The 14,572-nt window shown below is 55.5% G+C and overlaps 1 protein-coding gene and 1 long non-coding RNA gene across 3 annotated transcripts in view; both read right to left on the bottom strand.

Annotated features, from left to right (window-relative positions):
• The window catches only part of LOC135406561 (E3 ubiquitin-protein ligase NEDD4-like), a 36,846-nt gene extending 33,671 nt beyond the window's left edge, over nucleotides 1-3,175 (bottom strand). Inside the window, exon 1 of one of the 2 annotated variants that reach the window (XM_064640878.1) lies at nucleotides 3,041-3,175. In XM_064640878.1, the coding sequence (XP_064496948.1) occupies nucleotides 3,041-3,088 (48 nt within the window). In that variant the 5' untranslated portion in view covers nucleotides 3,089-3,175. The remainder of the gene's footprint in view (nucleotides 1-3,040) is intronic. The other variant, XM_064640879.1, reaches the window with a different exon arrangement.
• Nucleotides 3,176-7,829: 4,654 nt separating this feature from the next.
• Nucleotides 7,830-14,523, bottom strand: LOC135406566 (uncharacterized). The gene is made up of 4 exons (XR_010426340.1): nucleotides 14,461-14,523; nucleotides 11,394-11,472; nucleotides 9,799-9,936; nucleotides 7,830-8,600 (listed from the first exon to the last, which is right to left on the bottom strand). It is a non-coding gene; the product is annotated as an uncharacterized LOC135406566 (long non-coding RNA).
• Nucleotides 14,524-14,572: the final 49 nt, after the last annotated feature.

The raw sequence follows: 14,572 nt of genomic DNA, 5'->3' as shown, positions 1-14,572 counted from the left end.
GACACCTCAGCACAGAGACACCTCAACACCCAGAGACACCTCAGCACCCAGAGACACCTCAGCACAGAGACACCTCAGCACCCAGAGACACCTCAGCACCCAGAGACACCTCAGCACCCAGAGACACCTCAGCACAGAGACACCTCAGCACAGAGACACCTCAGCACAGAGACACCTCAGCACAGAGATACCTCAGCACAGAGACACCTCAGCACAGAGACACCTCAGCACAGAGACACCTCAGCACAGAGACACCTCAGCACAGAGACACCTCAGCACCCAGAGACACCTCAGCACAGAGACACCTCAGCACCCAGAGACACCTCAGCACAGAGACACCTCAGCACAGAGACACCTCAGCGCACAGAGACACCTCAGCACCCAGAGACACCTCAGCACAGAGACACCTCAGCACCCAGAGACACCTCAGCACAGAGACACCTCAGCACCCAGAGACACCTCAGCACAGAGACACCTCAGCACAGAGACACCTCAGCACAGAGACACCTCAGCACCCAGAGACACCTCAGCACAGAGACACCTCAGCACAGAGACACCTCAGCACAGAGACACCTCAGCACAGAGACACCTCAGCACAGAGACACCTCAGCACAGAGACACCTCAGCACAGAGACACCTCAGCACAGAGACACCTCAGCACAGAGACACCTCAGCACCCAGAGACACCTCAGCACAGAGACACCTCAGCACCCAGAGACACCTCAGCACCCAGAGAATCCTCCAGGATTCCCTCCTGAGGACCAAGGCTTTGCCCAGCACAGCACACAAGCAGAAAGGTTAAGCTGCAGTGACTACGTGCAGAACTATTTATCTGCAGGCAGATGGGATTGTATCTCACGCACTGAGACATTTTCAGGAACATAAGGTCCTTTTTGACAATTTCTAAGGCATGACAAAATGTCATCTCAGTAGGAAGCTGCTAATTCCAGTTGATTCAATCACAAGTCACGGAAGTTGAATAGAACTTGAAAAGAGGAGAATGCTGGAACTGCAGAGAGCAGTTGCATGTATAAACCTCTTTTTTTCCCTAATATTTTAAAATATAAAAAGACATTCTTTCTTCAAGGCCCTTTTTGAGAAGATCCATTATTAATCCAACCACACGAGATCCAAGGAGCCTGCAAGTTTTGCTTGCACCCAAGGACACCGAGAAAGGGAATGTTTGTGGATTTGTTTGGGCGAAATTCAAGCCAAACACTCTCGAGAAACCCAAACTAACACGAGGGGTGCTTCATTCACAAATATTTTCAGCTCTGAAGGCCTGTAAGTTTTTAAATACAGCCTCGGCCGTGGAGCAGGAGCCCAAGCAGGAGGGCACCTCTGCTCTGCAGGAGACACTCCTGCTTCTCTGAGCCCTTCAGCAAGTCCGGCTCGGTGGAAATCACCACGTTTCCCCACCAGCAGAGGTGCCAGGAGTGGAAACCCTGCACGAGGCCCTCCAGAAAACACCTCCAACAGGACTGCAAACTGCATTTCAAACCCAGGCAGGGACAAAGGAAATTAATAGCCTGAATATCCACACACGAGTCAGCCTCTCACAGCTAGAAGAGCTCTGCTTTTCAAAAGCCAACCCCACACCAAGCCCAAAGCAGCGCTAATGGGAAGTCATTACCCACACGAGCCAGCGTGCAGTGAACTGTCAGCACACCTGCTTTCCTCAACCCTCCGGGGCTTTACCTTGACTGGAGCTTATTTCCAGCCGCCCTCCCGAGGGAGAACCTCCTGCTCGTGTTCTGAGCTCTCCTCTCTGCCAGGACCCCTCCGCCTCAGAGCCGAGGTGAGGGCGGCGGGGCCGGCGCGTTCCATCCTGTCCCCGTGGCTCTTTAGCATTCCGGGCGAGTACCAGCACACGTCGAGACGGGAGGCAGGGACCAGGCTCCAGCACGATGCTCCCACCCGGCAGGGTGGCTCCAGCTTTCCCTTTTCCTCACACCTCACCCTTGCCAACAGAAGCACCAAATCAAATGTCTGGGGGTGCCCACGCTGGGACAGCAAGTCCCGTGTGCCTTGGCTGTTCCTCGAGCATGCAGGATGCCCACAGATGGCTCGGCACTGGGCCCGGGTGACACAGGGGAGCTGGCCCAGAGCTGCTCAGGGATTCTTGTCAGCCACCCCCATCCTCCCGGGAAGGCTTAAGGAACCAGCCCAGGAGGAGAAGGTTCTCCCCGGCTGCAGTGCTCACCCAAAGCCCCAGCGTGCCCTCCCTTCTCCCCGGCCTTCACACGCTCTGCTCTCAGCTTTATCAAAGCAACAACAACACGAATCCCCCCCCAGCAAAACACCCACTCCAGTCCAAGATCCTCCTTTCCAACGACAATTAAACGGTACAATCATCTAGACGTGGTGCCACTGAAATACAGGCAATAAACGCTGTCCGTCAGCTTCGCAAGGCAAAGGCTTTTTTTTTTTAGTGTCAGTTCCTTCTGCACCTCAAACAGACTAACGGGGCCGTCTGTTCGGCCCCATAAAACCGGATGCAACGCTGTGACAATTTTTTATTCGCTCCTGTACAAATACAAGCAATATGTGCGCTGCCACCAGCTGATGTACCCTGAAACCACAGCCCAGCAACGCAGTCTGCCCATTGCTGATGCTCTACGACACCGGCTGCCGAGGAAAGGGGCGCCTGACCACGGCGACCAAACAAAAGGGGCATTAAACAGGATTTTTAACATTCACCTCAGACAAACCGGGCCGTTCTGCTCAGGCCTGCGTCAGTTGGGTTCTGCAGAACACCGCGGCCGATAAAGCCGGCGCACGGCGATTAGTTATCGCGGCTCCTACCCCCCTTATCGGCCCCATCTGCACCGGGACCAGGCGCTGCCCGACACGGCTGCGGGCGCTCCCCGGGGCCGGGAGGGGCGGACGGGGCTCTTTGTTCGCCCGGGCCGGGCCCGGAGCCCCGCGGGGCGGGCGGCGCTCGCCCTCCGCCACCGACCCTCGACCTTCGCTCCCGCGGCGCCCGCGCGGCTCCCGCCGGCCCCGCACCCCGCGCTCCGAACCCCGCACCCCGACCCACCTCGTCCTCCGAGAGCCCGTACACCGGCTCCGCCGCCGCGGTCGCCATGGAGCCGCTCCTCGACCCGCCGAGGCCGCCTCCTCTTCCTCCTCCTCCTCCTCCTCCTCCTCCTCCTGCTGCTGCTGCCGCGGGCCCGCGGGCGGCGGAAGGCGGCGGGAGCCGAGCCCGGCGGGAAGGGGCCGGGGCCGGGGCGGGGCCGCCCGCGCTGCCGCCGCCGGCCGGGACCGAGCGCGGCCGCAGGGACGGGGGAGCGGCCGCAGGGACGGGGGAGCGGCCGCAGGGACGGGGGAGCGGCCGCAGGGACGGGGGAGCGCCGGCGGGGCGGGGAGAGCGCGGGGCCGGCCCCGCGGCGGCGGCGGGAGGGGCGGGAGGGGCGGGCGGGGAGCGGCACAAAGCGCGGGGGCAGCTCCGCTCCGCGCCCCGCCCGGGGGCGGCTCTGAGGGGGCGCGAGGGCGGCGCCTGAGGGGGCGCGCGGGAGGGGCCTGAGGGGGGGGCGCGCGCGGGGAGGGGGGCGCGAGGAGCGGGCGCGCGCGCGCGGGGGCAGCGGGGCGCCCCCCAGCGGGCGGGAGCGGCACCGCCGGGGCGGGACCGGGATGTGGGACCGGGATGTGGGACCGGGATGTGGGACCGGGATGGGTCCCGGGATGTGGGACCGGGATGGGGATCAGGATGTGGGACAGGGATGTGGGACCGGGATGGGGACCGGGATGTGGGACCGGGATGGGGACCGGGATATGGGACCGGGATGGGGGATCGGGATGGGGACCGGGATGTGGGACCGGGATGGGGACCGGGATGGGGACCGGGATGTGGGACCGGGATGTGGGACCGGGATGTGTCCTGAGTGTGCCCCGGGATGTGGGACCGGGATGTGGGACCGGAATGTGGGACCGGGATGTGGGACCGGGATGGGGACCGGGATGTGGGACCGGGATGGGTCCCGGGATGTGGGACCAGGATATGGGACCGGGATGGGGACCGGGATGGGGACCAGGATGTGGGACAGGGATGGGGACCAGGATGTGGGACAGGGATGCGGGACCGGGATGTGGGACAGGGATGGGGACCAGGATGTGGGACCGGGATGGGGACCAGGATGTGGGACAGGGATGGGGACTGGGATGTGGGACCGGGATGTGGGACCGGGATGGGGGACCGGGATGTGGGACTGGGATGTGGGACCGGGATGTGGGACAGGGATGGGCACCAGGATGGGCACCGGGATGTGGGACAGGGATGTGGGACTGGGATGGGGACCGGGATGGGGACCAGGATGTGGGACAGGGATGGGGACCAGGATGTGGGACAGGGATGCGGGACCGGGATGTGGGACAGGGATGGGGACCAGGATGTGGGACCGGGATGGGGACCAGGATGTGGGACAGGGATGGGGACTGGGATGTGGGACTGGGATGCGGGACCAGGATGTGCCCCGGGATGGGCACCAGGATGGGCACCGGGATGTGGGACAGGGATGGGGACTGGGATGTGGGACTGGGATGTGGGACCGGGATGTGCCCCAGGATGTGTCCTGAGTGTGCCCCGGGATGGGGACCGGGATGTGGGACCGGGATGTGTCCTGAGTGTGCCCCGGGATGGGGACCGGGATGTTCTAAAGGAGATCCCTTGTTCTGGAGAGGCCCCACAGCAGCCCAGGGACCAGGCAGCATTTCTCCAGCCTTCCCAGAGCCCTTCTGGGGCAGGAAGGACGTGACCTCTGCCCAGACAGCAGTGCCCCAGAGCTGGTAAAGTCCAGCCTGGGGAGGCATCAGCAGCCTTTGTACTCCCCGAGTCCCTCCTGGCTGTAAATGCCACGTGGTGCAGCCTGTGGCACCTCAATCTGCTCCTGGCACAGTCACACTGCTCCTGTTTTCCATGTTTTCCTCTCCCACCAACAGGTGCTCCCCAGGGGAAAATACCCCTGCACCTGGGCAGAGTGGAAGGATCTGTGGTGCCAGAGCAGAAAATCTCTGCCACGAACAACTGGGCTGGACTGCAAAGCTTCGGCACCAAATCCAGGCTGCAGGTTCCTTGTTGGTTTGCCCGTGGATGTTACATGCATAATTCCCCTTTGGAATTGTGTTTACAGTAATGGATGGCCCTGGAGAGATGTAATTCATGTGAGACTGCTGATGGCAGAAGTCTCCAGGTGCGGCTCAGATGATTTATAACTGGCCTCTTCATGGAACACAAAGCCCCATGAATTATTAACCATTTTTCTGAGAAAAAACCAGATTCAATATGATATTATGGCTGGCAGTTCTCCATGGAAGCTCCAGCTCCATCCCCCTGTGTAGGATGGAAAGAAACACCTGATACAAAAACGTTTCCGTGTTTGACAAGGAACCCTCAGAAATCACCAATAAAACAGGGGAGCCACTGCAAAAGCTCAGCTCTTCCCACTCCTTGCAGCCACTCTGCAGGGCAAAAACTCGGCTCTTCCCAATATTTCTGGCTGTTCTTTGTTTTCCTGGTGGACTTAACTGTACCCAAATATTGGGAGACGCTGCTCAGAAGGTCACTGGAACATGCCAATAGAGAGCCTTTACACTGTAAATCCCTTGTACTTTTAATCATCCACTGCCAGCAGACACAAAGCCAATCCAAATAAACCGTGATCTCCCCAAATACAGATGCTTTGGATTGCAGAGAATTGGCTTGACCAGATTAAGAGAGCCCCGAGCTAAGCAGAAAATGCTCTTTAGGAAATGAGCTGGATGCCTCTGGCTCACCAAACAGCATTAGGAGAGCAAACTGCTGCCAGAGCCTGCCCAGAATGACTTGCTTTTTGCTCCTCTATTTATTATTTATTTATTCTGAACGTGAAATGAGAGTGCAACAATCCCCGGGCACTCAGGAGTTAAAAATCACCCGGACAAGCTGCACGTGGAGCTTCATAATTCCTGTGCCTTTTAAGTGATCGTTGCCCTTTAGTGACTGCAAAGGGACATTTAAAATTATCTGTTCACGCTGTATCAGAGCTTAAAAAATCGTAACAAGGTAGGGATTGGATCTGATTGGCTTTTCCCTCCCTGGTTCCAAACAGGATTTCAGGATTTCCACAGAGGAGGAAATAAATCTGCCTCTGACAGGGCTGAGAGGAGGCTGTGTGCTGACACACCTCAGCATCCTTCAATATTTAATGCTGTTACTTAACAATCTTTGGCTGGGAAAAAAAAAAAAAAAAAAAAAAGCTTTTTCTCACTGCAGAGAGATTTTTTCTCTTTCCTTCTGGAAAAATTTCCTCGGGAGCGTTAATATTTTATCAGGCTGCTGTTGTGCTCTGTGTTCTCACAATATAACACTGCAGGCACGAGCAAGGCAAGAAAAATGAGCCCTGGGCAAGTCGGGATAATTCCTGTGTTTCTGTCAGCAAGGGGCAGTTTACAGGAAAGGGAAAACCCGACATTTCTGAGCTATTTAAAGGGCGATAATAGAATTGCAGGACCTGATCTCCGAGGTGTGGTGCTTTGAAAAGGGGCTGCTAATTGTTCTGGAAGGCCTTTGATGTAGCCAGTGCCCGGTTTTTGGACAATCCGGGAACTCCTGGGAGGGCAGGGTCTCCCCTGGCCCCTCAGAGGCTTTTCTTCCTGCTCAGCAATAAAGCTGAGAGTGTTCTACCTCCTGAGCAACCCAAACACCACGAGGTTTGTTCTGCAGGCTGCTGCTTTCCCTTGGATCTCAGAGTGTGCTGCTGGGAATCCCAGGTGGACAGAGCAGCACAACAGAGGGAAGGGGGAAATAAAAAGAGACCTGAAACCTTCCTGGAGTGTGACACTCAGCCGTGGGTGAGCTGGAGCTGGGATCTGGGGCTGGACTCCCACGCAGGAGCTCTGCACACCTTCCCTGGGAACAGGGCTGAGTCACACAGGCCCAGAGCCTCTAATCTCTGGGGCATCTCCCCAGCAATGCTGCCCCTCCTGTTCCACCTGAGGCACTCACAGCTCTGTCTGATGCCCCCCTGGACTGCTCACCCCTCGAGGGAGGGAAAGAATCCCAAAAGACTGGTGCAGTGGCCATTCAGGGTATCTTGTGGTGTGAAAAATGACCTCCTTCTGTTGGTCTCTTTATCATTTTAACTGTTTAATTCCACTTCTCCTGGTTCTTGGATTATGGTGGATGGGGGATAATTACCAGCTGTTCATCTGCCCAGAGATTTGGGCTTTTCCTGACCTCTAACCCCTCCTTCAGTCCCTTCCCTGCAGCACACCCAGTTCCTCCAAAGCACACCGGCTTTCCTGACCTTGTGGGGCCTTCAGAGTTACCTTCCCACCAATCCACTTCAGCATTTGGGGTTCTAAGCAGTGCCTTCATCCTCTTTTCCCCCCTCCCAGCCCATCACAGGGGGGCTCTCTGGCAATCAGAGCCCTGACAGACCCCACGCTGCCCCCACAGCCCTGCCCCTTCCTCTGAAAGGGCCTTTTGGCTGCAGATTTGGGGACTTGCAGCACTAAATCTGGCCTTTCTTAGCCCAAGCTGCTGGCCCCCTGCCACCCCAACAAATGGCCATGGTGAGACACTCTCTGAAATGTGCCTGCTGAGGGCACGATTCCGTGGCCAGGATCCCGCAGGAACGGTTTGGGCTGGCACAGCCACGGCGAAAATCCCGAGCCAACGCTTCTGGGAAGGAGGCAGGAAGGAAGAGAGGGCTCAGCTCGAGCTCTGGAGCCCTGCCTGTGGGAAGAGGAACACAGGAATTTAGGGCTGGAATTTAGGAACACCCAAATTGAGGTGGAAGTTTCCAGGTCGCTGCCTCTGCTGCTCGTTCTCCTCAACTAAAATCCCTCTCTGCAGACCTTAAAGGGGACATTCAAGGTGGGCAGCTCGACCTTTCTAAACCCTCTGTCCCTCCTGCCCCCAGCAGCAATCAGCACAGCCACCCCACCCCGTGGAATTCCGAGGCAGGCATGCATATCTCTCCTTTCAGGGTGGGGATTTCTCCTGCAGTCGGGGTTTCACAACCTGGGTTGCAGCTGACAATCATCTCTCCTCCCGTGTCTGCAGGGCATGGAATGGCTTCTCCATTGGGGAGCTCTGTCCAAGTTAGGACAAGCCCTCCTCTTCCTCCTGGGAGGTTTTGGAAGCACAAGGGCAGCTTTTTCTCATCATCCCCAGCCTGTCACGCTTGCTAACATCTTCCACCTTGCTCCTCGTGCCCAGCTGGGATTATGGGATTATCAGCATGCACAGGGACCCCACAAAACAGCAGGGATAATAGGCAGAGAGGTCAGACTGTCCAGTCCCAAAAAGGCCATTCCCATCCACTCCCATCCACTCAGGAATGCAGAGCACAGGGGCACTTCTGGGAGAAATGTGGAGACTGAGGGGGAAACTCAGGGAAGCTGAAGCCAGGAGAGATAATTTGATAACCCAGCCCTCCTTGCAGTGATGTCAGGGGATACATTCTTAGGGCTGGCTCTGCTTTTAATGTTTACCTCCAATTCAGACGACCTGGGGTGTTTGCTTCTCTCAGAACTCCAGGCAGGTCAAAGTCACAGCCCCACCTGCTTGTGCCTGAAGGAGGAGCAGCAGCGACCCCCAAAACGTGACCTTCAGACCCCTGGGGGTGTGAAAAACATCCAATTAATAGCAGGCAAACTACTTCAAGGGGGTTTGGCAAGACATTTCAGGCCTCTCATCTTTTTCCCAGTGCAAAAGGGAGAGGTTGGATCTCCCTCTCTCAAAAGCAGCTTTATCATTTCTGTGCCTTCGTTTCGGGGGTGTGAATCCAGACAAAACTGAACAGAGGGATAACCAGTCGAGTTTGTGTTGCTTTTAAAAGTGCCCGTGGCTTCAAGCAGAGCCAGCTGTGACAGCACAGGTTATTAAGAGCTTCCCGAGGAGCCTGAGCCCCCAGGAGTGCTGGAGCAATGGATGCTGCAGCAGGAATACTGGAGAGTGTTAAACAACCTGTCAGCCTTTCCACAGGCTCTCTGCAGCAGGGAGGTGAAGCAGGCAGCTGGAGGGGAGGGAATTAGCCTTATAAACAGTTCACTTGCAGGCAGAGGGGACTGGGAGAAATATCAGAGAAGCAACGATGTGCAAAACAGAGCTGGAATATTTCCTAGCTGCCCAACACTTCCCCACAGGCTGGGGATGCTCTGGGAGGAGGAGGGTCCCTCTTCAAAACACAGATTCAGAACCACCCAATAATTAATCACAGGATTAACAGCACGAGAGAGTTCTGGCAGAGGATCAGGAATGCCAGCTAAGAAAATCCATGTTCCAAAGCAGTCCTGGGAGCACTCAGAGCCGGGCTGTGGAGGGGCTCAGCAAGCCCCCCCCAGCATCCCCTGAGCAGCAGAGAGGAGGCAAGAAGGAGAGGGAACAAACAAAACAGAGCCGAGGGAATTAATTGAGAGGAAGGGATTAGCTGGAGGAGAGCTGGGAGGAGTGTAGTGAGCACAAGGGTGAGTGGGAGGGAAATGAATCCGAGCCGTAGGCGGGTGAGAGGTACATAAAGGCAGGAAGATGAGACCAGATTAGAGCCGTGAGTCAAACACTGAGGCATGGAACAAGGCTCCAGAGGGTATCCCAGATCCTTCTAATTCACATAAAAACCTCTGCAGGTGACCCACCCTCACCCTCTGTCACACAAAGGCAGTGTGCACCCAGTGGGGTCAGTAATGCTCACAGGTCCTGAGGCACAGATGGGAGCTCTGCTGGTGACACGGGTTCCAAACGTGCCCAAAATACATTTGGGGGGATGAAATATTTTCCAAATCGTTTCAGTTTTTACATTTTTGCACCAGTCTTACCTGAAAGAGGAGGAATTTGTACGGTTCATGCTCCCAGGGCAAATTCAGGCCCCGAAGAGGAAGCAGTTCCATCCACCCAGGCTGTGAATTACACTCATTTTTCCTTCCTCAAGCACACAGGGAGTTCAGACACTCACTCTGGCAAACAAAACCAGCCAACACCAGATTATTGAAACCTGTGGTGTTTTCTCTTGCCTTAAAACCTCACTTTGGGAGTTTAATCCAATGAATGCCATCACCACCTAATATCACCCATCAGCCATTTCAAGCAGTGATGGGGGCTTAAAGTAGGATGAGGGGATGAATTTCTACTCAGCTCCTGCTTCTCTGCATGTTAATTTTAAGTCTGGAATAGAAGCATCAAACATCCTGAGCTGGAAGGGACCCACAGGGATCCTGGTTGGCCAGAACAACCTCTCCCTCCCCTCATTTCTGTCTCAAATCCATCTTTCCCACAGCTCCACCGTGTGATTTCTCTGGAATAACTTCCCCTTAGCTTCAGGCCTCCAGCCATGTCTGTAGGGAACAGCATTTTAATTCAGAAAGCACCTTTCTTGGTGCCCAGCAAGAGGGCAAATACCAAAATAATCTCTTTTCCCTGTGCAGAGACAGCCTGCAAAAGAACCAGGGAAGCTGCAAGCCAGGAAAAGAAGAAGGATGCTGTGACAAGGGTTTCAGGAAGGCTGCATGTGGCCCCTTCATTGTAAAGCCTCTAAAATAATCCATATATATAAAATAAATACATATACACACAGCTATGGCTGTACAGGCCCACTCAGGCACATGTCACAGCAAATGAGAGGTGGCTAAAAGCAGCCACTTCCCTCCAAACCAAACCAACTGACTCACTTTTCACATGTCCCTGGTGGAGCAGGGGGATGCTTCAGAGGTGATTTAATCCCTGCACAGTGCCTTGAATTGTGAGTGACATCATAATGCCTTGCCTTCTCCTGGAATACCTTCCTTTCTCCTGGGGGGTTCCCCTGGTACTGTGAATTTTCAGGGAATTATGGCTGGGATTGCCTGGCAGACTGGTTTTTCCATGTTTTTATCAGGCCAGTGTGCACAACCTGGAATAACACCCCAAAATAAACCCCACACAAAGGGCTCTGAGTAATGTCATAGTAACTCCTGAGCACAGAAGTGCCCCCAGGGGAGCAGGAGATGGAGCCACAGAAAATAATAGCAGGGTTTTATTCCTGCCTCAGTCAAGGCATTACATTCCCTTCCCTCAGAAAGTATAAAAGCAGCAAATTGCCCCAAATGGGCCCAGTTTTGTGCAGCCAACAATGCAAGTCATAAAATCAAGAATATCCCAGGAGCTGAACAATGGGATGCACTGGGGGAAAGCTGAGCAGGAATAAGGCTCCCTTAGGGAAAGGCTCATCCCAAATCACAGGAGACAGAGTGCAGCAAGGAGGAGTGACAGCAGAAAAACCTGAATTTTGATTTGTGGGACACAGACTCACAGGGAGAAACAAAGACAAAATAAACCCACTGGAAAAAAAACCCACCACACCAAAAAAAAGGGTGACATCCTAAGTGTGCTCTGGGAATATTTCAGTGCTCAAAAGGGTCCTGTGGGCAAAACTCACCTTCCAGCTGGAATTCCAAATGGGAACCTGGGAGGGAATGAGGTGCTTGAGCACTCAGGACTAAATCAGCTCCTCTCTTCTGGGGGGAAAGGGAGAGAAAGGAAATTCAGGAAGGAAACACAACGGGAACGGGCACAGAAATCAGGTCACTCGCTTTTTAGTTCCCCGGAGCTCAGGCCGGGAATTCCGCGGTGATGCTTCCCCATCTGTCGGCAGCAGCCAGGAGCGACAACGGGATCTGCAGAGTTTATTGATCTGTTGGTTCCTTCACTCTAAATATTGACTTTGGGAAACCGAAGCCTCCGAAAGACGCAGACTCAGCCTCTTTGACACCTCAGCCTGGGAAGACTTCTAATCTATCAATTTTGTCTGAAAGCTTTTCATTTAAAGGGGGGAGGAAGCAAAAAGAGGAGAAGAAAACCACATTTTAACGTAGGAACACGTAATTCTTTTAGCATTGTCACCATTTATTTTCTGCCTGCAAACTACACAGGTTGTAGCATCTGCCCTTTCCTCACATTAATAATTTTCAAAATTACCATCTAGATTACTTCTGGTTCCAGATACAGAGAACTAAACTGTTTTCAGTGAAAACCCTGGGCAGAAATTAATGTCCTGGACAGAAATGGAATTGTCAGAGGCACAAGTAACCTCTGCTGCTTTGTTAAGCCAAAATGTTCCTGATTTTTCACTAACTCTGGTTTTATTCCAGTGAGAGGAATTTGAGGCAGGCAGTAAAAGAGGAAAGTGCTGAAAGACACAGCTCGGGAACCCAGCACCACATTTCAGGTCTGGGAAAAACAAACCTGTTGGAAGGAGACTTTCCTGGCCCAGGAAAATTGAGCATTGTTGCTGCTGGCAAAATAAACCAGGTGATCTCTCCAAAACAAAGATCACTTTTAGCACAGAGCAGCAGCCCATCATCACTTTGAGAGACAGGGAATATTTCCCATTTTTTCTGTTTCATCAGCTCCCTAACCATGTCTGCACGGTGAACAAAAGCCCATGTGGCAGAACCGCATCACTGCTACCCCTAAACAAAACCACTTCATCTGTTAATTAACGAGCAAAACTATCGGTCTTGGTGTTTGCGATCCCCCTCCAGCCCCTCCTCAAAAGGCTTTGGGAACCGGGAGTCCGCTCGGACCCTTCGAAAGGCCAAAATAAAAAACTCCTGGACCCCTTCCAGCAGGTAAAGAGGGATAAACCACCGCCGGAGGGAGGTCCCACCTCCCCCAGAGCTCCTTCCCGCGGGCAGGGGCAGTGCCCGGGAGCTCCGGAGGGTCTCGCCGCCCCTGCGGGGAGGAGGCTGCGGGATCGGCCGGGGCTGGACCCGCGTCCCGGCCCCTCCCCTGCTCCCCGCCCGGCGATCCGGGGGAACCCGTCGGGCCGGTCTGGCGGCGGCTGCCGGGCACGGAGGGAGGCGCCGGGAGAGGAGCGGGCACCGCGGGCACAGGTGGGGCCGGGCCGGGGGGTCCCGCCGAGGGGCCGGGGGTCGGGGCAGGGCTGGGTCCCGTCCCGCCCCGCCGCACCCGGAACGCTTTCCCTTCCTCTCCCTTCCCTTCCCTTCCCTTCCCTTCCCTTCCCTTCCCTTCCCTTCCCTTCCCTTCCCTTCCCTTCCCTTCCCTTCCCTTCCCTTCCCTTCCCTTCCCTTCCCTTCCCTTCCCTTCCCTTCCCTTCCCTTCCCTTCCCTTCCCTTCCCTTCCCTTCCCTTCCCTTCCCTTCCCTTCCCTTCCCAAACCTTCCCTTCCCAAACCTTCCCTTCCCAAACCTTCCCTTCCCTTCCCAAACCTTCCCTTCCCTTCCCAAACCTTCCCTTCCCAAACCTTCCCTTCCCTTCCCTTCCCAAACCTTCCCAAACCTTCCCCACCCTTCCCAGGACATCACCTGCTGGCAGCGGGCGTTCGGAGCTGTCGGCAGCCCGTGCCCTGTCTCCCGAGCCCCGCCGGGCACTGACTCGCTGTCGTGGCCTCGGGCTCCTGCTCCCCGCTTTTCCTCCCCCCCCCGTGTCTATAAATGATGAAAACAGCCTTCAGGGCTGCGGGGTGATGACATCAGTCAATGTTTATACAGCCCTCAGAGCGGCAATAGGTGTCTGCATTAAGGAACAGTATAATTCTGCAGCAGAAAATCCCGAAAAAGTCACTTGTGAGATCAGTGCTTGGCTTGGAAAGCACATTTTGAGCTCCGAGAAAATCGGTGTCCTGGTCCTGTTACCTGCCGGTAAATAGCATATTTATGCTATAGCATAAATGGCATCCCTTCCTGGGAGCGGGGCCGGAGCCGTGCTAAATGGAGCAGCTAATGGAGCATTTCGGCGCGGCTCGGGTGTCACCGGGAGCCGCTTGAAACCCAAGAGGCCGAAGTGCCCAGGGAGCCCTGGCAGGGAGCGCTGCCGGGACGAGCGACAGCGCGGGGGGTTCCACCCCCGCTCCCGGGGGTGGACGGTGCTGGGGGTGGGATTTGGGATGAGCTGCCACCCCCACTGTGGCTGCTGCTGCTGCTGGAGTCCCTGGGTTTAACTCCCGGTAAGTGTCTGTGCTTGCTTCCAGCTTTCTGTCTGGTTCAGGATCGAGTGGCATTTGGTCATTTTGTGGTTTCCCCACTGGTGTTCGTGTTAGAGCGTGGGTGCTTTTGTACCTGTGCCAGGCCTGGGTTTGTCCCTGTGTTAACTCGTAGGTCTCACAGAGACTATTTCCAGCAACTTCTAAACTGTTCTCACTTAATTCTGCTTAACTCTGTTCCTTTGCCTTGCAGTTTGGGATGGGGAATTCCAAAAGCCACTCGCTCTCTTGGCACCAAAGCTATTTTTAAACGAGCCCCAAGGTATTTCCCCGCTCTGCAGTCGCAGTGGTGGTGGTTTGAGGGCAGAGGAATCTCCTCTGCCAGCACTTGACCCTGGGGAGGGGTTGATCGGTGTGACGGGGCCGTGCTGTTCTTCCCCGCCCCTGGTAAATGAGATGCTTTGTGCGGCCGTAACCCAAGGCAGGATGTTGGCCGGGAGCTTGTGAAACCCAACCCCGGCTCTGCCGGTGACTTCCCCAATGGCCCGGGGCAAATCACTTACCCTCTCTGCGTCCCGGTGCTTGTCGGGGTGAAGAACGCGGTGCTCATTAGGGACCGAGGGTGCTGTGCTCTGTGACACCTCTGCTTTTCGTTCCTCTGTCACATCCCGTGGG

This window comes from Pseudopipra pipra, chromosome Z, assembly GCF_036250125.1.
Source record: "Pseudopipra pipra isolate bDixPip1 chromosome Z, bDixPip1.hap1, whole genome shotgun sequence".
Classification (NCBI taxonomy): Eukaryota; Metazoa; Chordata; class Aves; order Passeriformes; family Pipridae; genus Pseudopipra; species Pseudopipra pipra.
The sequence above is the reverse complement of the archived record's forward strand: the minus strand, read 5'-3'. Positions and strand labels throughout refer to the sequence as shown.